The sequence below is a fragment of the Microplitis mediator genome, chromosome 2, assembly GCF_029852145.1.
Source record: "Microplitis mediator isolate UGA2020A chromosome 2, iyMicMedi2.1, whole genome shotgun sequence".
In the NCBI taxonomy this organism is placed as follows: Eukaryota; Metazoa; Arthropoda; class Insecta; order Hymenoptera; family Braconidae; genus Microplitis; species Microplitis mediator.
The window spans coordinates 18,464,875-18,489,397 of record NC_079970.1 but is presented as its reverse complement, the minus strand read 5'-3'; the positions used below and the strand labels follow the sequence as shown (position 1 = coordinate 18,489,397).

The following is a 24,523-nucleotide window of genomic DNA, read 5'->3' as shown; positions in this document are numbered from 1 at the left end:
AAGCTCTTAAAATCGATCAGAAGACTATTTTTTTATGAGCATGACATTAAAATAAAAATAACTAGAAAACAATGCGGAATTCGAAAAAACTTTATGAGAAATAACTTTTAGGGAATAAAATTGTCTATAAAAAAAGTCTGATGATATTTTGTAATAAGTCTGATAGTTTCGCCGGAAAAGTAGAAAATCTCAAAATTTAATATGAATTCGACTTCAACCTCAAATAACTTTTGAACAAATAGATTCCTCAAAAAATGATAAGAATATTTTTTTGTAGAACATTCAATTCCCTACAAAAATATGCCTGCCAATTATTCCTATGACGCATCGTTAGCTACTTATAAAAATCAGAAGACGTAAAAAAAATTTTTCCCATGTTATTCTTATGGAAAATAGAAAAGTGCGATGAGGAACCTCTAAATGTTAATATTAAAAGCTCTAATTTTTACAGGCGTCTTTTTTTATCTAAATGAAACTTTTGAACCTGTTCGGAAGAAAAAAAAACAGTTTGTTATTTTTTGGATCACCCTAATATATATATATATATATATATACGTGATGTATAAAAATGATTGAAGTCTGAAAATAATTATTTTACTTTATAAAAAAATTCTTATCACAATCGAAGTGATACTCAATTATAACTTATAAGATAAGGAATCCGTAAATTTAACGAAATGTATTTTAGAGAACGAATAATAGGCAATATTAATGAACTGTACTTTATTGTTATCGATGATTACATACGAAAATGTGACAATACATATGAGTTATAGGAAAAGTTTGGTTTCGTGGAAATTTCTCGTCTCAATTGTATAGCTTGCTAAAATGTTTTATTTAGCTAAAAAAGTTGCATCATTAGGAAAACAATAGTAATCTACAAACAAACCAATTTGTCTGTTTTTATACTATTATAATGGTCACAAAACTTTCTGGGCAACAAAAAAGTTTATTATTTGGTTAACGTATAACGAGTGACCTTGACTGTCTCGTGTCAACCAGCCAAGAGCCCTCGTTACTAATTAATTATTAGTTAACTTATTTAATCGTTCATTTTATTTAATTCTTAAATTAATTAATTGGAAGTTTAACTTACGATATATATAAATTTTATAATTGTGGTTGCTGTCTTGCACTCTAAAGGCGGGATTCGCTCTGTCGTTAACCGGACACGCGGCTGGAAAAGAAAATCTTAATGCTACGGGGTTGGAAAATTGAAATGAAGAAAAGAATTGATCGTGTATTATCTTATTAATTAAATTTATTTAACCGAAATTCCCCATATAATTATATAAATTTCCCCTGAGCAATTTCATTAATTGAAATTTAAATTGATATAAAATAACGGATAAAAATTTGAGATCCCTAGCAATGAAATAAATTACGGTGATAATGTTATAAAAATTAAACACATTTGGAGAGAGAGAAAAGAAACCAGCGATTTATTAATGAAGTGGATCTGGTTAACTCACCGACAATCCTTCCGGTAAAAAGTGGAACTGAAACTCAGCAAAAACTCCCGGGGAAAATCACCACCACTTATAAATTTGACTTAACAATATGTATATATTGTTCACTTGTTAAAATTTGTTTTATTAGTTTAGATATCAACAGTAAATTCAATTAGACTATTTTAAGGCTTTTAGTTTATAAGACAATTAGCAATTACTTTATTAAATTCAAGCGTATATATTGCGCGAGGCACTCAAAATTTAGTCCAAGACTCAAAATGACTGTAGTAAGTCCTGGGAGGTAGCCAGGGCCTAAGAGGCTAAGAGAGCTAAGAGAGTTAGCAAGTGCTTGCTGGCCTCTTTATAAGACAAATTCGGATGGGGGTAGAATTACCCCACTATCGTCTCAATAGAATCCGATCTAAAGGACTTCTGACCTGGCCCCGGGTGACTAGAAAGTGTCAATTGACATATAATTATCCAAATAGATGGCCGTAGGCTCAACTAGGCTTTGGCGCTCGATTTCAAGTTGAAACGCACTGTTACAAACAATATAGTGAGATATGTCCAAAAATAATTGAAAAATTGTTATTTATTTTACGCAACTCAAGCCGAAGAATACGCCGCTAATTGGTTAAGGTCATAGTCTCATAAAATCTTATATTGAAATACAATCTCTTCTAATTGGTCATAAGAGTGGTTTAATATATAGGGAAGGACTGGGCAAAACGGGGTACTTAAGGAAATACTAAGTTTTCGAAGACTCAAATACGCTAAATCTTTTTTTTTTAATGATAATCAAAGTAAATAGAAAAAATTTTCAGCTGACGTTGAAAAAAAAAATTTTACTTTTGCAGGCAAAATGGGGTGGCCCCTAGAAAAGAAAAAAAAATTTCTGGAATTTAAATGGATTTGATTAGATTAAATTTTTTTGTAAGTTACTTACATGAAGAAAAATGATATTTTACATGATTATTTGATACACTGTTAGAAGTATTTATTTGAGCCAAATAAATATTTGTTAATAGTTAATAAATGATTTATTAAATGAGATTTATTTGGGCCAAATAAGCCATTTCTTAATAGTTAATAAATGGCTTATTTGAATAGAAAGAAATGACACGTGATGTTAATTAAGTAAGGTTATGACAAATAATTTATAGGACTGTTTAATTTTATTTTTTTAAAGAAAATAATGCACACAATTAATGTTAATTGAAGATAAAAATTATTATACAAAAGATATAAAAAAATGAAATATTATAATAAATTTTTACTAACAATCACACTCATTCCATTCAAAGTTATAACCTGAACTTCATGTGTCATTTCTTTCTATTCAAATAAGCCATTTATTAACTATTAAGAAATGGCTTATTTGGCTCAAATAAATCTCATTTAATAAATCATTTATTAACTATTAATAAATCTTATTTGGCTCAAATAAATACTTCTAACAGTGTACAAAGACAGAAAGAAAAAATTTAATAGTTTTGATCATGAAACAAAAGTCATTCATATATTTCGATTGACACTCGATTTTTGAAAAAGTTTAACGAAAAAAGTTCAAATTTATGCTCAATTATATTCACAGAAGTGATTCTGGAATGTTTAAAAAGCATTTAGAAAAGTAAGTTTTTTGTTTTATAAAATTTGGAGGGTATCACGTTTTGCCTGGCCTACCCAATTTTGCCCGGCCTTCCACTATGTTAAAATTCTCATTTTTGTATTAATTCACCCTGAATTTGAGTAAAATGGGCGGAGTATTTCCCTACTCAATAATCCAAGCCAATAACTAATCTATCACCTTTCTCTCTTATGACGTCACTTTGAATTTAGCTGCCTTATTAATATGACCAAAATCTCTAGACTGCACACGCGCATTTAATTATCCAGCAGACACATGTGTAGATCAAGGCAACGTCAGCTGAATTGTATAGCCTTTCATATTTCTATTAATTGATACGGCATGACACCAGAGATTACTTTTTTTTATTGCGAGTCAGGTTTTTTTAAGTGAGTAATATTAAACAAAGTATCCAATGTTATAAAGTATAAATCTTTTTCAATAATAGTGAAGTAAACTATTTTTTCATGATACCAGCATCGAAACTCAAAGTTTCAGAGTCTCTAGAGCCAGTCGAAACAAGCTAATTTCAAGTCGATGCTGCAAACAACTGCTAGCGAATTCGTAATTCACAACTACCTTCATACAGCGGAGAAGCATGCGTGTTTCTTCCCGTGGGAAGAAAACTTTACTTTAAAATATGAATTTTTTATAAATGTTCATTTTATATAATTTTTTACCATCTGGCAAGTCGATTTGTCGCTTAGATCAACGCGTCGCTCTGGTAGCTCACTTTCGTTTGATAGTATAATGAAAAAAAAAAAGAATTATAGCTGATGATGAAAAAGATAAATTCAAATTTATTATCAAATAAATTTATTAAACTTGAATTTAAATCAACTAAGCCAAAACCAAATAAAATTTAATATTTTTTTGACCCGGTTATGGAAGGAAAAATAGAAAACACTATTTTTAAAAAAAGATACAAAAAAAAATTACTTAACATAATCTTCCTTGTGTTGTCATAAATATGAGTCTGTATAATTTTTTAATAAATAATATTCTTTTTCAACAGAGGTGAACTATATTTGTAAGAAAATATATTTTTACACATTTTTATGTATGTAAATGCTATTATACTTTTGAGATAAAAATTTTTTTACTATTACTAAGTACTAAACAAATATAATCATAATTAAAAACATGATTATTCATAGAACTTTATGTGTCTCGTAAAATTGAGTATTATACTGGAGGTGTCAAGTTTGTTGCACGAGCCGCAGGCGATTGCTACCAACACGAGAGATTAATATTCGTACTACACTTGAGTGCGTTTTATATAACAACTAGGAAGTGTAATTTCTGAACACGAACATGGATTTAATACACAGGAGTTTTAATCTTCACCCTTTCTTATGTTGCCGTTATCTTTCAAACTTCAGGATTTCGTAAAAGATTAACACACATGTAAAAATTTTTTAAATGTCTTAACGAACAACGAATTATCAGAAATTAATTTTCAAGATATACACACACGAATTTCAACAAGTCCTTCATGTTAATTTTGCACCTCGACCGCGAAGCGGAAAAGTTGGCTCTACTGCCAATATATCGATGTCACGTGCACGGCGAGAAAAGTATTGTCAGAGTAAGTATACGTATCGCTATTCTGGTTATATGCTGTATGCTCATCTTACTTCTCGCCGTGTGATTCACTAACACCAAACCGAAATATTTTCAGCTTCTTCAAAAGAAATACGAGCTCTAATAATTAATAAGCGTGAATTAGTTATGAAAAGTATAGCATGAGCAATTGAGGTGCGCACTTTTCGATTTCCCAAACATTTTATAAAATTATTTTTGATCGATATAGTGGGTTTTTTTATTTTTTTTATTTTCAGTTATTTGGTACTTTTAGTGTAAAAATATATAAAATCAAGAAAGTACCAGCCAAAAAAGTTACTTTTAACAATCTTGAGATCTTATATAATGACTTTGTTAATACCCCACTTAGGATGTCTCGAGATTCTCACCAACTCATTTACCAAGTTACACCGGCGAATTGCCGGTGTATTATATGTATATTTGCAGGTATATAAATACATATATATATATTTGCAGCGCAGTGCTGAGTAAATTTCGTCAGCGCATAAGGAAGGATAAGGATAACGGTAGAAAGCAAGTAATGCGAGAGTAGAAATTCGCCTTTGTTTCTCGCTGTTGACGTTTTGTTGTGGGCTTATGAGCTTATGAAGTATTTGTGTTAATCCACAACTCGACTGTCTACTTGTTGGATACTTTAGATGGTGTTAAAAGGGTTAAGGAAAATTATTTAAATTATCTTAGCAACAAATTATTAACATTTTATTTCACTTAAAACATTTTCCTGAGTCACTTTTAATCCCTGATATACGAGAGAAAGAAAAGTTATTATTTGTTTAGATTCCAATTAATCACTTTTCATATTTTGTTGAGATTGCACGGAGAGAATTTTATGGTAAAAGTTATCGTCGGGTTATAGAACAATTTTTAAGCTGAATTCAATCGTAGTAAATATCATTTGAATTACTAAATATACAATCGGAATTGTAGTATCTACTAACTATATGGTAAAATCTACAATTATTTATGATAATCAGAAATTAAAACTTTTATTATCTTAACTAATTATAACTATTATCAACATCGTAATTCTTAATAACGTGATGGTAATAGTTACCATTTGCCGAAATAATAATTACTCTCCAAGCTAATTAATAAATTAAATATCGGCGTTACAGTCGGAAGCTTGTCTACATGTAATTTTCGCTTTGTGATTCATTTCACACATACACACACACCCACGCACGCGTGCAGACGCATATACTTACGCACACGCACACGCAGACACACGCGCGCACATACCTACGCACACACACATTTACATATACATATGATGAATAATAATAAAGGATTCAAATTTATATGAATTTATCCTATTGTTTCAGAATTTTTACAACCTTGAATGATAGCAGTTACCATCTTCAATTGTAACAAGTATAATCTTCAATAGGTACAGTTAGCATCTTCGATAGTAATCGTCACCACTATCAATTGTTACTGTTATCATTTTCAACGGTAAAACTAATCATTATTACACGGAGAGAAGAATATTGTCAGAATGACTATCCAATGTATCTTCAAATGACGTCTCGTCAGAATGACGATTCGTATACCTTATTTAAGAATACTCACATGTTAATTTAATAGTCTATAGTATCATTAAATTAAAGATATGCATTTAGGTTAGGATAAGTGCTCTCTTAAAATGAATCAGTGGAAAGTGCTGCAAATCAGTGAATATTCACTGAATAGCAGCACTTTCACTGATTCATTTTAAGAGAGTATTCATTTATTTAATTTAAAAATACGAAAATAGCCTTTGTAAGCATATGTAGTTTCATTGACATAAGTATCAGTTTTGCCAACGTGAGGATCCGTACAGCTAAATTGGCTATACGTTGTATCGTTCTCGGTTGCCGGTTCCCTAAATACAGAGTTTGGGCAATAGTCCTGTCAGAGATTTATAAAATGCCTAAAATAAGGGTACGGATCGTCATTTTGACGATCCACTGTGAGGAAACTCGGTATAGCTGAGTTGGCTATACGGCGTATCATTAAGTAAGTTGAGTATACAACGCATAGACAGAATAACGATAGGTTTCCTCATTCTAAAGATATTTTTTTCTCCGTGTGCCACTGAAAAATTTTACTAGTATTTTAGATAGTTAAAATTGAAAAAAAAATTTGTATTGTAGATAGTATGATTAAATTCTCTCCGTGTGCAAAGTGTACATTTCATTTATCGTATTAATTTAATAATATCATATTTTAATTGATATGATTGTATTATTATTTCATTCTGACTTTTCTCCTTCAAGCGACAATTTTAAAAAATCTAAAAAAAATAACTCACCTCATTTTCGATACGACCAAGGGTGTAAAATCTAGTTGATTGAAGCCAAGCTCCTGTGATGTTACGTCAGCCAGACTGTTGTATCTCACGTTAGTACATGGCGGGGTTATTATGTCTGTAAAGAAATTAGTCACATTGATGAGAAATTCGAGAGAAATAATTATTCAGGTAGTATAGGGTTGAAATTCAACCCTTTCCTCGCTGTAATAATATGGTATCAAGGCGTCCGGAAAATTGAGCCGAACAATTAATGAAGTTAGTTAAGTTTATATTTATACTAATTTATATGAATTCTTTTGTATAATTTTCGCTTTCACAAAAATCTTTGAAATTTTAATTTGTATAGACTCAATATAGATTACATATGCACTATTTGAATAATTTTGTATATGCAGCCCTTAGGGTACATAAGTTTCAGGGCCGATAAAATTATTAAATAAATAAATAAATAAGGAAAAAATTTAAATTATTTTAACGAATATAGTTTAAAATTTTCATTTGCAATAAATTAAATTCTTTATTTACTTTTCTCTGTAGAGCTACAACCAACGGACTTGAATATTTAGAATGGAAAAAATCCTAACCAAATATTTATTAAATATTAAATTGGGATTATGACATCAACGGACATAAAATTCTCTACAACAATGAAGTTTTAATTTATTTATTAAAAAAAAAATGTAGTGAGGTCGTAAGCATAAAAATTTTATTTTGCAATGAAATCGAAGATTAAAATATAGAGTTTTATGAATACTAAAAACTTTGAAAATAAAATGTCGATAAATATGAAATAATAAATGCTATCATCCATAATATCTGAGTATATTAATATTTGCTCCAGTGGAAAAAAAAAGAAAATATGCACCCTGATATCTCACACACAAGACAACGGATATAAACCACCCTATCGATTTTACCATCTCATTTCCCGACGGAGCATCTTTCGCGTTATATATATTCTTGCATCCCCAGCGTTCCTATAGTCATCGGATTTTTTTCAACGTATTATATTCTACTGATCCATAGTTAATGAGGCGAGAACAGACGCTTGGGGATATCTGATAAGCTGGGATTCAATGATGTAGACTTGAGTGTGTTCATCCGAGTATCTCGTACCGATAAAAGCACGAGTTTGTTGACATACTAACATTCTGAGTATACGCGTCATCTGTATTTATTATTTTTTCTTTTATTTTTTTTTTTTATTTATATCCTGACTACATAAAGTCGAGTGAGACATCACCAGCTGTCGTGACGTAGACTCGTTTTGAAGCTCAAGAGACAGTAAGAAAACAAAGTGCTACAAAACAAGGCAATATTCTTGACGACTCGAGCAGACACGCTGCGTAAATTTCTTCAGGAAAGTCCTTGACAGTTTACCACTTGAAAATTGCATTACTTCAGCAGTTACAAAGTACACTACTTTATTCTCTTCTTGCCTTAATATAAAATATGTTAAATTTTCAAAATTATAATGATAATAATAATAAGAAGAAGAATTTTATTAAATAATTATTTTTTATTTCCTTAATGATTATTTAAATCAATTCAGTATCAAAAAAATTACGTGTCACAGTAGAAGAATTTTTGAGAAATATTAAATACACTAAATGTGTATCCGAGTCAAAAAGCAAATTCGGATTCAAGTCTTAAAGTTCTCAATGAGGTTTTTGAGGATCAATTTAGAATTTGAAAATTAACAACCGTATAGAAAGTATCCTAGTTTAGTCCTCCAAGTAGTAGTTACGACCAATTTGGTAACATTTTGAGGACTAAACTGGAATAACATAATCTAGATTAGAGCCTCAAAATACTCAAAACATACAGGAATAATTTTATCCACATTTAAGCCTCTAAAGTCTCATTCGACGTATTCACTGCGCTCCCATTTCTATCTAAAATTTTTCAAAGTCCGAAGTATAACTTTTCATTCGTTGAGGATTTTGAGGTCTTAGTTATAATTTAAAATCGATAAATTATTCGCATTTACATCTCATAGTTCTCATTGAGGATTTTGAGTACTAAAGTAGAGTTACTTGGGCGCCAAATAAAACATCAAAGGAATTGAGGCTTTTGAGGACTAAACTAGAATTTGTTTTTTAACTCGGACGAATTTTAACATTTATTTTGTATCTTACACTGTAAAAAATTATTAAAGTGAATGCCGAGTAAATCAATAAAACCTAGTATGTGGTCAAATTTAACATACTTGCCAAATAATATTGAAACACCATAAGCAGTCTGCATAGATATTCAACACGCCGTGAAATGTGTTTTAAGTCACTACAAAAAACTATAGCTTTGCTTATGACCTTAAACATGGAACACATTTAATGTGTGTTAAAATAATGCACTTGTAGCACACTTGGTTTTAGAATGTAATGCTTATTTATTTAATCTCCTTGGAGTGAAATTCATTCTGAAGGGGAGTTTAATTTAATATTGAAAATCCGGTTGGGAGTATAAACCACTCTTTGAAGATGTATATTTCAATATTAGAACTCGGCATTGGAGTGAATGCAAATGAAAATAAAATCCAGATCTTTCCGAAATCACTCAACTGAAAAAACAAACTCCCTACACTGATAGAAGGATTTCTTAGCAATTAAAAAGATTTCTTAGTATTTAAGAGATAATTTTTTAACACATGATTTCTTAAATATTAAAAAATCATTTCTTAAATAGTAAGAAATGTTTTTAAATGTTAAAAAATCCTTCTATCAGTGTATTTACTCTGTATGCAGTGTTTTTTTTAAACTCCGGAACCCCGAGTGACGGAGTGAATTTGGATTGAAATAAAATCCGTAATCACTCTGAATTCATTGCTAATTTTTTTCAGTGTAAGAATGTTCTATATTAATTATTATCTAACGCATGCCTGATTATCACGCCTTATCATCTCTGCAAACCAAACGCCTAATGGCCGTTTACCAATCAGTGGATAATAATTTGTCAAAAAGCAAATAGCAGCCTGTGTTACTCAGTAGCGTTTGATTATGGGGGTCATAAACAAATGCATTTGAATCCATAATCACATTTCTCTATGGTCATTATCGACTGTTCTCAGAAACAAACTCTACTCTTATTACAAGAGCAAATAATCTTGACTCTATATATATTGGGAATAAGTAGTACAATCAATCTAATAATTTTCACGTCAGTGTCTATGAATACGTTCATTATTTTTTATTAATTAAAATAAATTTAAAAACGCGTAGTAAGAACAGTCAAAAACTAGTATCATATATAACCCCACCTTATTTAGGGTTTAATTTGCTAATATAATAATTCGCAAAAGTCAGACATTTGTTGAATACAGTATAGTGCATAGCACATGAGCTAAGTCATTATCCGTAAAACACAATGTTCTTAGCGCTACTACTCGTGTTAAAAACATTGTGCTTCCGGTATAAAGGGTCAGCCCACTCGCTTGTAATGAACTATTAAAGAAATATATTTTGAATAAAAAAATTACAATATTTAACAGCAAAATTTTTAGATATTCTAATTTTTTGAATTTAACTATACTGAAAAAGTGTTACACAGATAATTATCAAAATTACATACTTGTGTAAAACTTGACACCTGTATAAAAAAAATCGTTTTAAAAATTTTTTAACATGGTTCTCCTTTAAAAAAAAAATTCAAACTGAGTACTTTCTAGGCAGATCTTTCAAAACTTTTGGAGCGAAAAAAAAATTTGATTAAAGAATGTTACTGATTTGAAAATATCAGAAAAAAGTTTTATACATAAACGTACAAAATTTTCCATTGTGTCAATAAAATATTTTATGTTATAGTAATTACACTATTGGCAATTAATTTTGAAGTTATGATCCTCGTTTAAATTGTCGATAGATATCTCAGTTTATTGGCATGTATTACAGAAGTTCGGGTGGTCAATTTATACTCGGTTGATTCAGTCTAAATGGACGATCGGAAGTAAGGGACAAGGTCGATTATAGATTTAATCAAATAGTTACTCAATCGGTTCTACCACCTATCTTATTTATTAAATTTGATAGTATAATTAATGAAATCCATTAAAGAACACTAAACAAAAAAAAATGGTTTACATTAGGGTGGGTTGAAAAAAAACTTTTTTTTTGTTTTTCTTAGCATGGGGGTAGAATTTGTACCTTACAAAAAAAAAATTTTTTCAAGCAGAAAAAAATTTTTTCACTCAACATTTTGAGGTGGCCCACTCGTTTTTAAAATAAATAATCGATCAAACGGGGTACTCCTAACGAAAAAAATTACATGGTGTTCTAGAATCTGTAGGGTGTCCCCTTGAAAGCTAATTGAAAGTCAGAAGTTGAAAAAATTTTTTTCCTATTATTTTTGTAATCTAAGTAAAAAATCCAAAAAATGAAAAGCATTTTCTTTTGAATTAAAATGGAAGTGAAGTAAAAAAAAATCACATTCGACAATTATTAGATGTTTTCCACGATTTTGGACAAAAAAAAATTTTTTTCGTTGGAACTACCCCGTTTAATCAATTATTTATTTAAAAAACGAGTGGGCCACCTCAAAATGTTGAGTAAAAAATTTTTTTTTTTCTTGAAAAATTTTTTTTTTTTATAAGATACAACTTCTACCCCCATGCTAAGAAAAACAAAAAAAAAGTTTTTTTTCAACCCACCCTAGTTTACATTGAATGCATTCATTTCCAAGGGAATTATTTAAATATAATTTTTTGTCAGAAATATTAGTCGAACAATGCATTGATCGATTTATTAAATGATATATTTTATTGAGCTTTATCAAAAAGTGAAATCAAAATAATCTACTGGCTATAATATTTTCAGTAAAATTCAATGATCATCAGAAAAATATTTCAGTGAGTAACGCTGATATGATTTTTTTATTAACTGATTTGCTTTTTATAACAGAATTCAAGCTAGTACTACCTCTATTGATAAAATGCGCTGATATAGAGAATGCAGGACAGAATGAGCATTCCAAAATTTTTTAGTTACAAATTTTTTTTTCAACTAAATTATTTTATTTATTTAAAGCAATTGAAAAATTCTTTATCGATTGAATATTTTTATAATTCAGTGGTGTAAAATAATCACCATGAAATTTTCAGTATAAATGAAGAAATAAATGCAGTAGCTTCGGAAAAATATTTCGAGCATGTCCAAGTAGCGGAAGGGTGGGCAAAACGGGATAGAGTGAATAAAATGGACCATCCCAAAAATTTAGTAGGAATTTTTTTTTCAAAACGGTTTTAACTGTCATGTACGACTCTCATTATTTTTGTACAATTCTGGGTGTCCCAAATTTTTTTTTTAATTTTTCAGCGGACTCAGTGCATGGTTGGTCACAAAAAAAACCATGTTTAAAAAATCTCATAGAATCCAATAGGTTCTCATCAATTCACCTAGAGATTTTATAAGAATGAATTTCTATGAGAAGTGCTACACTGTAAAAAATCACCGGGGTGAGTCCAAGCGGTGTAGGTGTTAAAATTAGCGGTGTTAAATTTACCCCCAAAAGCGGTGTGAAAATAACGCCGTCGCCGGTGTAAATATTCTGTACCGGTGTTAAAAAAAATTCTCCGGTGTTAAAATAACGTCGCCGCCGTTGTAGATATTCATTAACGGTTTTAAAATATTATACTTTGTGAATATTTTTACTTACTCGATCACTATACTTGTTAATAAATGATATTTTTTATTAATTTTCATAAAGAACTGACATTTTTTGTGTTTTATAATCTTTAAAGTTAATACTCCAAGCGGACGCAATTTACCCCGCCTTTACACCGGTTTTACTCCACTTTTACACCGGTTACCCCGCATTAGCACCGGTGAATTACTCCTCCTACACCGGTGTAATTTCATTTTTACACCGGGCGGAGTTAAAATGAGTCCATTTTTAACACCGCTCTTTTTACAGTGTATGGTTAAGTATAGGGCCTTATACATACAGCTATAAGAATCTATTGGATTTTCTAACCAGGGAATATACCGCGTCTTTTTCGCTTTATTTAAATTTTATAAAAGTTATTTGTCGTCAATACTTTTGTTTTTTCGGCATCTTTATTTATAAAAAGTATTGTCGATCTATTTTTTCAGTTCGAGTAGATAAAAAAAATTTTGATATAGTCATATTTTTTAAATAAAAAAAAATTGTATCACTTTTTTTGGTGAGTGGTCCGTTTAGGTCGCCCGAGGAAAACATTTTTTCTATGACGACTGGAAATTCGGTTCAATTACTTCAAATGGAAGTCGAAAAAAAAAAAAAAAATTAACCGTATTCAAATGCACAAAAATCCATTATTTCCTGAGTTGTCCCGTTTCGCCCGCCTTTCCTCTATACTAGTAAAATACCTCAATTAGTATTGACTCTGAAATGCACATTGTATCAAAAATTAAACGTTGTGTTATTAGTGCATTCAAGAATTCAAAAAAGAAAAAAACTACAACAAGGTAAATACTTTTTTTTTTCAATTAAATAATTTTTTTTTTTATTTTGAATGCGTCGTAAATTAAAAAACTCTAAACTTACAAAAAAAAAACAAATAGATAGGGGGTAAAAAATTTTTTCTCACAGTTGATGCAGCTTTTTGTTAGAATAAAAAAATGTATGTAAATTTATATAGCCATTATTCTCGTAGAGCATTTTTAGTTTGTTTCCTCAAGACACGCATTTGTTGGTAATAAGTAATTCTCTTATGCACAAAGAAGAGAATAATGTTTGAAAAAAGTAATACAAATGAGTGTGGAGTGAATTTTTTCTTACTATACTTTCAACTTTCTTGCAGAATAGTCCTTAAACATTTTTTCATAGTTCATGAACATGGTTAGGGGTGTGTTATTTATTTTTTTTTTATTTTCGCGCTATACGCGTCAAAAGAGAACTAGAACTGCGGCCAATTTTTGTGAGTGCACCTTAAAATAATCATTGCGAGTGGTATCCACATTTATATGCATATGTATAGATGTATAAGCGCAGTAAAACTCCTTGAACCATACTACTAGTTATATCCTACGCTCAGCTTTCAGACTAGACGCTGTTCACGCGCGGAATATATCCATTTCTCTATCACCGCAGAGCCAGACGAGACTAGCAGACAAGTTTACATACCAAAAGAGAGAGAAAGAGGGAGAAAGAGATAGAATAGTTCAAGTGGTTCACGGGAGAAAGACACTAGCGTCTGTATGCCAGCTATACAATATTCATGCCGCGATATTGCATCTTGAGTGGTGCCATTAGGGTGTAGAGCATCGTCTCACAATGTTCAAGAGTAATAGTTTGTTGTATGTTTGTTTTTGCCAGATACGCTTTGATGATCACGGAAATGTTTGTTCTCTTAAATCATAAATAATAATTTAATAATTGAAATAATAATAATGAAAATAAATAAAACAGCATCTATCCAATTTCATTCGTTTACATTTTAAATTTCATGTTATCCTTTATACTCTAATTACTCTATTTAAATTTAATTATCTGATAATCAACAAACACATAAATATATTCATGTTGACTTATATATATATATATATATATATATATATATATATATATATATATTTATAGAAACAGTAATTGAAAATGGTATATTAATTTAATCACAGTAAAATGTGAATTTTAATTAAATCTGATGATTCTATAGAACGCAAAATATTATTATGATTGAAAATTAATACAATCATTGCCATTTATATTTGAAATAAAATTGAACCGTCATCACTATTACTGATATAAGTTGGGGTGGAATGAGAATAATGGGGACGCTGTGAGGAAATAATATAATTTATTAAACTCACGAGTTAAATCTCTTTTCAAATCAATTTTCAGTTATCTCAAAAAAATTTTCTTGCGGGCAAAATCAGCCAACTAAGAAAATGAAAAATTAGTAAAATAAAATTGTTATTATATATTCCAAGTGAAGATAGTGATTTGCTCTACAGTTACAGTAAAAAATTCAGAAGATTTTTTTTTTATTTAAAATTTCAAGATGACGAAGACGAAAGCTTACGTCGATTTTGGTATAGTGAGGCGACTGAATCTTTGACTCAGTTTCAAAGCTGTAAGAAGTAGGCCTAATGTATGTGAAAATAACACTAATAAATGATGACTGTGGCAGAGGCAGCCGTTTGGTTCGCGTGTGGCTCGGGCGATTACCGCAAGTTAAGCAGAGTCGAGCATGGTTGCTACTTGGTTGGGTGACCGCTTAGCCACGCGATGAGCTTGAACAGAGGTCTCTGTGTGCTAGGCGCAGACTCTAAATCCAATGATCGGTAAAATGGGAATTTTATCGATCACTGGAACTTCGCCCGTTTCGAAAATTGTACTGGCAATGGATTTTCGCTGTGGTTTCCTTGCTGCTATACTCCCACGGCAAAAGGGTGGGGTATAGGGCATCACGTAATGATGCAGTACAGAAACACAAGTCGGTCCACAGCCGCACAATGAAGGCAGGAAAAGAGATAAGTAAGCAGTTGCGATATAAAGGCAAAAGTGTAAAAAAGCCCTTCAGTAGGCTGTACACTCGAACAATAAATAAAAAAACAATAACAATAAATGATGACCTTGAAGCATTTAAGAAGCAAAAATGTTACCCTCCCCGATCTAATTTTTGAAAAATTTAATCATGAATTGTATATAAAATAAATATTACATATGTCCATTATTGGAATACTTTAATAAAGTTAATCTATTGAATATTCATAATATATAAAATAAGTTGATATTAAAAAGTACGAACTCGAAGAAATATTTTCACACTTTATTTGAATAGCAATAGCATTATGAGATTATATTCCAAAAACGTTTTCGTAACTTCGTGCTACCACGTCAACAGTCACGGTACGCTTTCGAATAAGCAGGAACCACGACACAATTCCGCAGCACACTATGCTCTTCACCACTGTTATCGTCGTTCCCTTTTCCTTACATTAATGTTCCCAAGTCGTCTGGGAATCTCAAATCGCTTCCACTTTCGTGAATACGCTGCATACAAATCGTCTTATATCAATTTAATCGATAGCTAACAATTTGTATAATCATACATATATTTATTAACAAAATACTTTCATAATTAAATTTTTAAGGTAATTAATTTTTTTTCCATCTATTTAATTTGTCATTGATCTAATTATTCATTGTTAACTGACGTTAGATGTTTTTTTTTTAATAGTTTTTAAAATCGATTGGAATCTAAGCAGAGTCAACGTTAGATGAGAGTGCGAGAATAATTACGTTTCGTCTGATTGCTAGTCCCTCTTAAATTGTCAGGTTTCATTTCAAACTCGTATCACGGCCTAGATTCTAACCAATGGCAACATGTTAAGAGCTTTTCGTTTTACCATCCAGCTCTTTTACGTTTTATAGAATTCCGCGGAATCTTCCTCCCTATTTTTATCCTTCTCGAACATTTTCACGTAAATCCTATTCCTTTCTGATTTTTTTTCTTTATACCATTCATTACTACGCAGAAAACTCAGTGAGACTCAATTCCGATGCCAGGAAATTCGATTTCGCGAAGCCAATTGTAACCTAGCTGTCTGATTTAGCTCTTCTTCCATTTCAGGTTGATGTCCTATATTTCATTTAATACTTTTACTAATACAATCATATATGTTTTTTTCATTCAAAAATAAAATAAATAATTAACTAGACGGAGAGAAATTTGCGGTAACAATTGCAATATATTATAGGAATGGTTTTTGTATCGTATGCTAATAGGTTTTTTTGAAAGATCGATTATAGAAATGGCCCCCATACAAATCATGTAACTATTCCTATCTATGTCGGTTTCATCCCTACACTGATAGGAGACTTTAATTGATGTTAATAAATGTATTTATTTGAAACAGTTTTTCAGCCTTATTTGTCTGAAATAAGTATTTGTTTGCCTCAAATATAGATTTATTAATAGTTAATAAATCTCATATTTGAGTGAACGTCGCTGCGATATTTGACTACAGCGTCACTTTCTGTTCATAATACCTTTCAGTACACTGTCTAGTGTAAGTCGTTCATTCATCCCTTACGTGTAACAAATTCAAAATGTAATCAACTAAATATTGTTTTATAGATAAAAAAATGTTGAATATTTTTGAAACTAATAAATTACTCTGTGTATTTTGTTTTTTAATTATTCTAGTGTATAGCCGCATTAACGGCCTTTTATACTTTTTGCCTTTATATCGCAACTGCTTCCTTTTTTTTTCTGCTTTCATTGTGCGGCTGTGGCCCGGTTTGTGCTTATACTGTACTGTACCATTACGGTGGTACCCTACCCTCCACCTTGGCTGTGGGAGTATAAGGGCAAGGGAAACCACAGAAAAAACCATTGCCAGTACAGTTCGGTTTGGATGAGGCTCTAGTGATCGATAAAATTCCCATTTTACCGATCACTAGATCCTCATCCCGCGCCTAACAGTCAGAGGCCTCCGATCGAGCTCAACGCGTGGCTAAGCGGTCACCCATCCAAGTAGCAATCATGCTCGATGCTGCTTAACTTGGGTGATTGCTCGAGCCACACGAGAACCGCTCGGCTGCCTCAGCCGCTTCTAATTACTGTGTGTATTATTCTCTTTAAAAATATAAAATTAAATAGTACTATAAATTATTTGTCATAAGCCTATTTTAATTAACTTTATGTGTCATTTCCTTCTATTCAAATAAGCCATTTATTAACTATTATTAAATCTTTTTTGGCTCAAATAAATACTTCTATCAGTGTATACAATATCATTATTCTATGTCATTATGGTAATCATCCCCATACTGCTATGGTAACTGTTACCATATTCTATGGTAATGAATACAATAATAACATGGAACCGATCACCATAACATTTAGAAATTCCTAATACTATCCCTGATAGCCAAGTTGGCGAGAAATTGGCGTCAAACTAACAGCCGCAACTAGACGTCAAGTTGACCGCAAAGTTGGTATTTCCAAAGTTGATAGACACTATCTGATAAAGTTGGTGGCCAAAAGTTGGCAATCCATAAATTGGCGGAAAGTTGCCTTGAATTTTCTCAGAAGCCTGCCTTCGAATTGCGGCTCTTTCCTGGCGCCAGAAAGTTGGCAGTAACCTGTAGCCAAAAGTTGCAAAAGCTAGAGTGGTCGACAAATTGTCGTCAAGTTGGTCGCAAACTAAAGAATACCAACTTTTTGACAAGCATCTCGTGCTGTCAAGGATGGTAACTATTACCACAATATTGTGGGAATATTTGACTTATATCATGGGAACAAGTACCATGATGTATGGGGTTTCGTCCCATACGCACCTAGAAACCGTTCCTATTCGGACATAGAACTTATTACTGTGTGACTATGGGAACTATTCCCATGATTATGATAATCATTACCATAATTCTATTAACATACGATACAAGAACTAAAACCAGAATTACAGGAACTTTTTTCTTAGTTATGGCAACTTTTCCCAGAAATTATGGGACCCATAATATGGGTGTATATTCCATAAATCCGAGTAATTATTACCATAATGTTATGGGTTTTCAGTATTTATACTACACACAAAAAAAAAATTCTCGACTGAAGATAAATATTCTTGAATCAAGAAAATTTTTTTGGAGACCTAAATTTTCTCAGATAAAGTAGAAATCTTCTCCAACCAAGACGAATTCTCTTGGCTCAAGAAAATCTTGACTTGGTTCCCGAAAACGTTTGTCTTCAAAAATATTTTCTTGACTCAAGATATGTTTTTTCTGTGTATAAAAAAGTAATTTTTACTATTTGTATTATAAATAATTTAACGGAAATAAATTAATATTGTGTAGTCAATTTGTACTGAATGTAAATAAAATAAAAAGTATAAAATAACGATTATGATATTTATTTGTTTATTTTTTCAATGAAATAAAAATGTCAAACAACTTATAATCGGCAAGTAAATCAATAAAAGTAATAAATTTTATTCTTGTTAAAAGCATTAAGTAATAATAATTAAACAAATAATATTTAGATATCGCGGCATCTTCGCATTAGGTCGGATGAGGCAGCAGATGGCAGCACACGCTGCTCAACACGTCTCATATATTATTATTATTGTCGTTACTATTATTATTATTATTTTATGTATTATCTTATTTTATTTACTGTATGATTATTATTTAATTAATTTATTAGATACAAATTGCGTTCAACTTAGTAAAATTTACTGAATTTTATAAACGATAAAATGGATTTTATATACGCTGGGATGGATAATTGCGCATTTATTTATTTAATTATTTGATTATTATTATTATTATTTTGGTTGGTTGACGCATGCGCGTCAACGCAACAGTTGGCCGCCGTAAATTTGTTTATTTATTTAAAATAAATTTACGGGTCTTATAAATAAAATGAGGGAATATTTGTTTATAATATTATATTATTAATTGGCCCTGAAATATGCGAATGGTCATTTAATGTCGGGAATGGACAAATTACATACAAAACAACTCATGCATCATGTTGGTGTCGATGAGTACATTAACATGCGACAGGTATATGGCTCCATTGGTTAAGATAGGAGAACACTATAAGATGGCGCCGGCCGAGGTGCCGGCATGGGACTCACGTGCTGCCATGGCCAGACGTGGATAAGCAATTGTAAGAGCAAGGTGTGTTGCTGTTGCCATAAAATATTTTGTTGGGACGCCATTTGGCCATTATTGAAATTTATAAAGTGTATTGGACACTTGGCAATTGGCGTGATTGCAGTTGTTGCAATAACTATTGCCAAAATAATAATTGATGCCAATGGAACCTGTACGCATTTTATATTACAACGAAGACTGTAAGTACCTTTGTGCTCTATACATTGGCGTGTAATTTGTCCCGCGTTGGTGGCCATTCGTATATCTCTCACGTGTGAGTGAGAGAGAGCGCAATACTTATAGTAAATTCCATTATATACATATATATAATCGCGTACTTGTTTGTCCCAACGGAAATTTATCCAAAACTTGGGAAGTAATATTTATTATATTTTATTATTCAATAATTATTGGTGACTGTGTATATGATTGACGGTAAATAATTATTGATACTTACAAGTATTATATTTTATTATAAGTAATTATTGGTGACCGTGTATAGGATTGACGGTAAATAATTACTGATATTTACAAGTATTATTTGGTATTAGTTAATAACTATTGGTGACCGTTCATATGTTTGTCGGTAAATAATTATTAACAGTTACGTTATTCATTTGTCATTTTTGAATATTATTGGACAATATTTTACAATTATGGTAATATCACCAGTAGGTGCGTTATTATGTTGCGATAACGATTTAATTTATTATCAGTGCTAATTTATTTTGAGTTAATGATTACTATTGTGATACACTTATATTGTGCGCATAAAAATTATTATAATTAATTATTTATATTTATTATTTATCCCGTGCGAGTGATAGCAAAAGGGAACATTTGTTTTATATAATTATTGTTTTTGCGTTACTTGACCGTTGGTCAACAATTTATATTGTGAAGTGAAACATTATTATTTATATTTTTGATTATTGTTAATACCCGTTGAAACAATTTTGTGTTTATAATTTAAAATATATCGGGTTTCATGGCTACCAACCCGGGATATAATTAAAATTTATTATTATTTATTTATTGCAAACTATCTCTTTCTTGCTTTCCTTTTCCAATACCTGAATACTGTTCTCTGATTATCTTATTATTTCATTTTCATTTCATTTTCTCTTTTGTTGTTTATTTGTTATTTTGTTCGTGGTGGATACGAACTGGCGCCCAATTCGGATTTCTAACCCAGCCTGAGAAGAGCTGAGTGTCCAGTGGGATCGTGGGCATCTCCAAAGGACATTTTTGGTTTTGTTTTTCTGTTTATTATTTTTATTTTCAGTTTTTACCATCGGTGGGCCATAACGCCTATTTGACACTCACCACACTCCGCCGTGGGTAGTGTGAAATAGTAGTGAACGTTATATGGCGCCCAACGTGGGGCCAGGGAGCCATTGAAATCGTACGGTTCGATTTTTGAAGTTTCAGGTTTTGGTGCGGAGATTTGGATCGCATCGAGAGATTTTGGTTGTCGTTTCCGAGTATATAATCTATTTTGTTGTTTCCGGGTAATTTATTTATTTTATTTGCGGGTGATACATCGTGGCTGTTGTATTAATTTATCGTGTATTATTTATTTATAATCAAAAATGGATTCGTGGCGCGAGATTTGGGACAAATCGAGTGCGTTATTGGCTGAATGTCAGCGAATGCGTGGGGGAAACGAGGATGATCCACCACAAGAGCGACAAAACGCGAGTCATCCTCCAACCACCACACCATTGGGCGATGAATTGCGAGCCGCGGGCCGTCATGAGCACGATGACACGACGACGGTGGAAGACAACGATGATCAGGAGAGTGATAGTACCCTACCACCGTCTGAACTCACGTGGTTGATGGACCAACCACCTTCGAGACTCAAAATGGTACTGGCCAGTTTTGGGTTGTCGACTTTTGGGTCACCACTGGTTTTGCGAAATCGATTGAATCGATACCATCAGAGGGCGCTGGGTGCCATCAATGTGAGATGGAGCCCAGCGGTGGATGAAATTCCGGCGGGAACTGATACAATTCCAGAATACGTCGACGTTTCAGCGCTGCGAGAGTACTTGCGCAGTCGGTGGTTGAATCACCATGGGTCCGATAGTGTGATACGTGACCGGGTCAGACGGTTGATGGACCGGGATGATGGTAAAGATGTCTTGTGGGACCCATTGGTGGACGAGCTGATGAGGGAATCAGCTGTTGGTCGTGAACGGGATGATTTGGCAATCATGGATCGATTGCACTCCATGGGGATTCACTCTCATCCTCCTACAACGACTGGAACGCCAACTGTGCCGGTAACCAGTACCCCAACGGTAACGGCAGCTCAAGGGGTGCCGCAGCAATCCCCAATGGACGCAGTTGCAACCCATCGGGATGTCGTGGAGATATTAAGGGTGTTCGAGACCCGAATCACGACCATGTTGTCAAACATAACTGCTGGCACGTCGTCAGCAAGCGCCTCACGCCCTCTGGATCCATTCCGAGCGTCGTCACCTATACGTAGTTGCGCTACCACTACAATACCCTCATATCTCAGCGCCATACACACGATGGCGGGGCATATGGGTAACTTGAGGGCCAACACGCAAACGGTGAATGCTTGTGGGCCTCAAATGAGCATGATACCACCAGCGTGTACAACTTCAGCGTCCAATGTGCACGTTAATTGGCCACCAGAGGGAAATCGGGGCCAAAGGACACACCACCAACAGCGCCATGGGAGACCATCTGACCATGGAGATGATTCTGACTCCAGTGGGAGTCCATCTTGGTCTTCAAATGACTCATATGCCAGCCAGAGGGCCGACCGACGTTCAAGGTCAAGATCCCATGGCCGGGATCGCGATTATGGGGCAATCGCGCGTAATTGGAAGCTGTCATTCGCTGGGGATGGCTCAATGACAGGAGATGAATTCCTACGGCGATTGTCCGTGTTAATGCGCAGTGCGGGCATACGACATGAAGATCGGTTGGCAGTCCTGCCAGAAGTGTTTACCGGTGTTGCTGCAACGTGGTGTTCAGCAAACTTTGAACGGTGGACGCGATGGGAGCAGTTCAAAGACGAGTTTCGCACGTGGTTTACTGGTGGAAGGCGCCAGCGGGAGATCCAAGCAGATATTCGGGCACGAAACCAAGGGGAAAAGGAATCAGCTCGAAATTATTTGATCTGTTTACAGAGTTTATATTCTCGACTACGTCACCCACCAGACGAATCTCGACAAGTACGTCGAGCGTGCCAAGGCCTGCGACCGGAGTTTTGGGATCATTGTCCAGCAGGTAAATTTGAGACATATTCCTCATTACTGCACGAAGCGACTCGTCTAGAGGAAAGATGGCGTGCGGCAAGGAACCGTCGAGCACCACCATCAAGGGAAGAGACATATGTAAAGGAATGTTCATATGCTTACGGACCAAAACAACCACGGGAGCATCGAGGGTTGATGCACGCGGTTGATGATCATGAATCTAGTGGGTCTGAGAAACAAACACCACCAGTGGGAAAGACCAAGTCAAAGAAGTTCAAGAAGTCCAAGAAACGTGGCAGGCAAGTTTCTGACTCAGAATTGGCTCCAGTGGGAAATGCAGGCAAGCCTGATAAGCCGTCAGGACCGAACAGGCCACCGGTGAGGCCCAATACACCGCAAATTCCACCAATGGTACCTGGTGGAAACGCTCCAGTGAATCCATCGACGTCCCGAGGCCCGGGAAATATGAATCCACGTGCACCACCATTCCGCAGGCCGAGATTTTGCTTTAATTGTGGGTCATTGCAACATCTCAGTTATGATTGCCGGGAGCCGCACAGGGATGTATGTCCAAGATGTGGGACTGTGGGCAAGACTGCAGTGACTTGCCAGTGCCCACCGCGATCTATACTGTCAATAAACGCCAATGCGGGCCGTCAATAGAGGGTGACGGTTCTCATAGCGTGGTAACCCCTCAACCGACAGAGGAACAAGGTGGTTGCAGCAGTTCATCGATCACCAGAGGAGTTTAATGACCCCGGGGGCTGGGTCTAACCCATTTGATGGTCGCATGAGAACTCTATTTTCTGTAAATCTTTCTACTGCTTTTGCTATTTTACTATTGCTTACTCTGGACATATTGGGTTAAAGAACCGGTGTGGGTGATCTTAAACGATTGTCTTTATTTCAGCAGTAGCGGCCGCACGGGTTTACAGCAGCTGTGAGATCTACCGCGTGTCCTCAAGTTTATTTGGGACCCGGAGGTGATCCGTCGATACGGGTTAAACTAACCACTGGGCGGGAAACTACATTTATTAGTATTTTATTTATTTTTCGTTCTTCTATGTTGATATATTTCTTTTAATTCATTCTGGATATTTTGTTCGCTGATGTGTTCTCATTGGTAGGCGGCCACGAACGGGGAAAACTGGATCATTGTACACCCTCGACGTGTTAATTTTATTATTATTAAAGCGCCACTGTTTCATTAATCATGCATAACTCATTTATACACATTCATACCTATTCTTCATTCACCTAATTCCCAATGGTAGCAGGAACGAGAAGGTAAGTGGAATGTTGAGTTTGTTTGAAACACGCCAATGGATGCGAAGACTGCTGTTGTCTCGGCCAAAGGTCTTGCAGAGGGCTAAGACCGGCCTGGTGGGGGGGTGTCACGATATTTAGATATCGCGGCATCTTCGCATTAGGTCGGATGAGGCAGCAGATGGCAGCACACGCTGCTCAACACGTCTCATATATTATTATTATTGTCGTTACTATTATTATTATTATTTTATGTATTATCTTATTTTATTTACTGTATGATTATTATTTAATTAATTTATTAGATACAAATTGCGTTCAACTTAGTAAAATTTACTGAATTTTATAAACGATAAAATGGATTTTATATACGCTGGGATGGATAATTGCGCATTTATTTATTTAATTATTTGATTATTATTATTATTATTTTGGTTGGTTGACGCATGCGCGTCAACGCAACAGT

General features: G+C 33.4%; 1 protein-coding gene across 2 annotated transcripts in view; it reads right to left on the bottom strand.

The window, feature by feature from the left end:
• LOC130664000 (uncharacterized) overlaps positions 1–24,523 on the bottom strand; it is a 213,504-nt gene that overhangs the window by 128,146 nt on the left and 60,835 nt on the right. For both annotated transcript variants that reach the window (XM_057463622.1, XM_057463621.1), the window contains exon 3: positions 6,974–7,088. In XM_057463622.1, the coding sequence (XP_057319605.1) occupies positions 6,974–7,088 (115 nt within the window). The remainder of the gene's footprint in view (positions 1–6,973; positions 7,089–24,523) is intronic.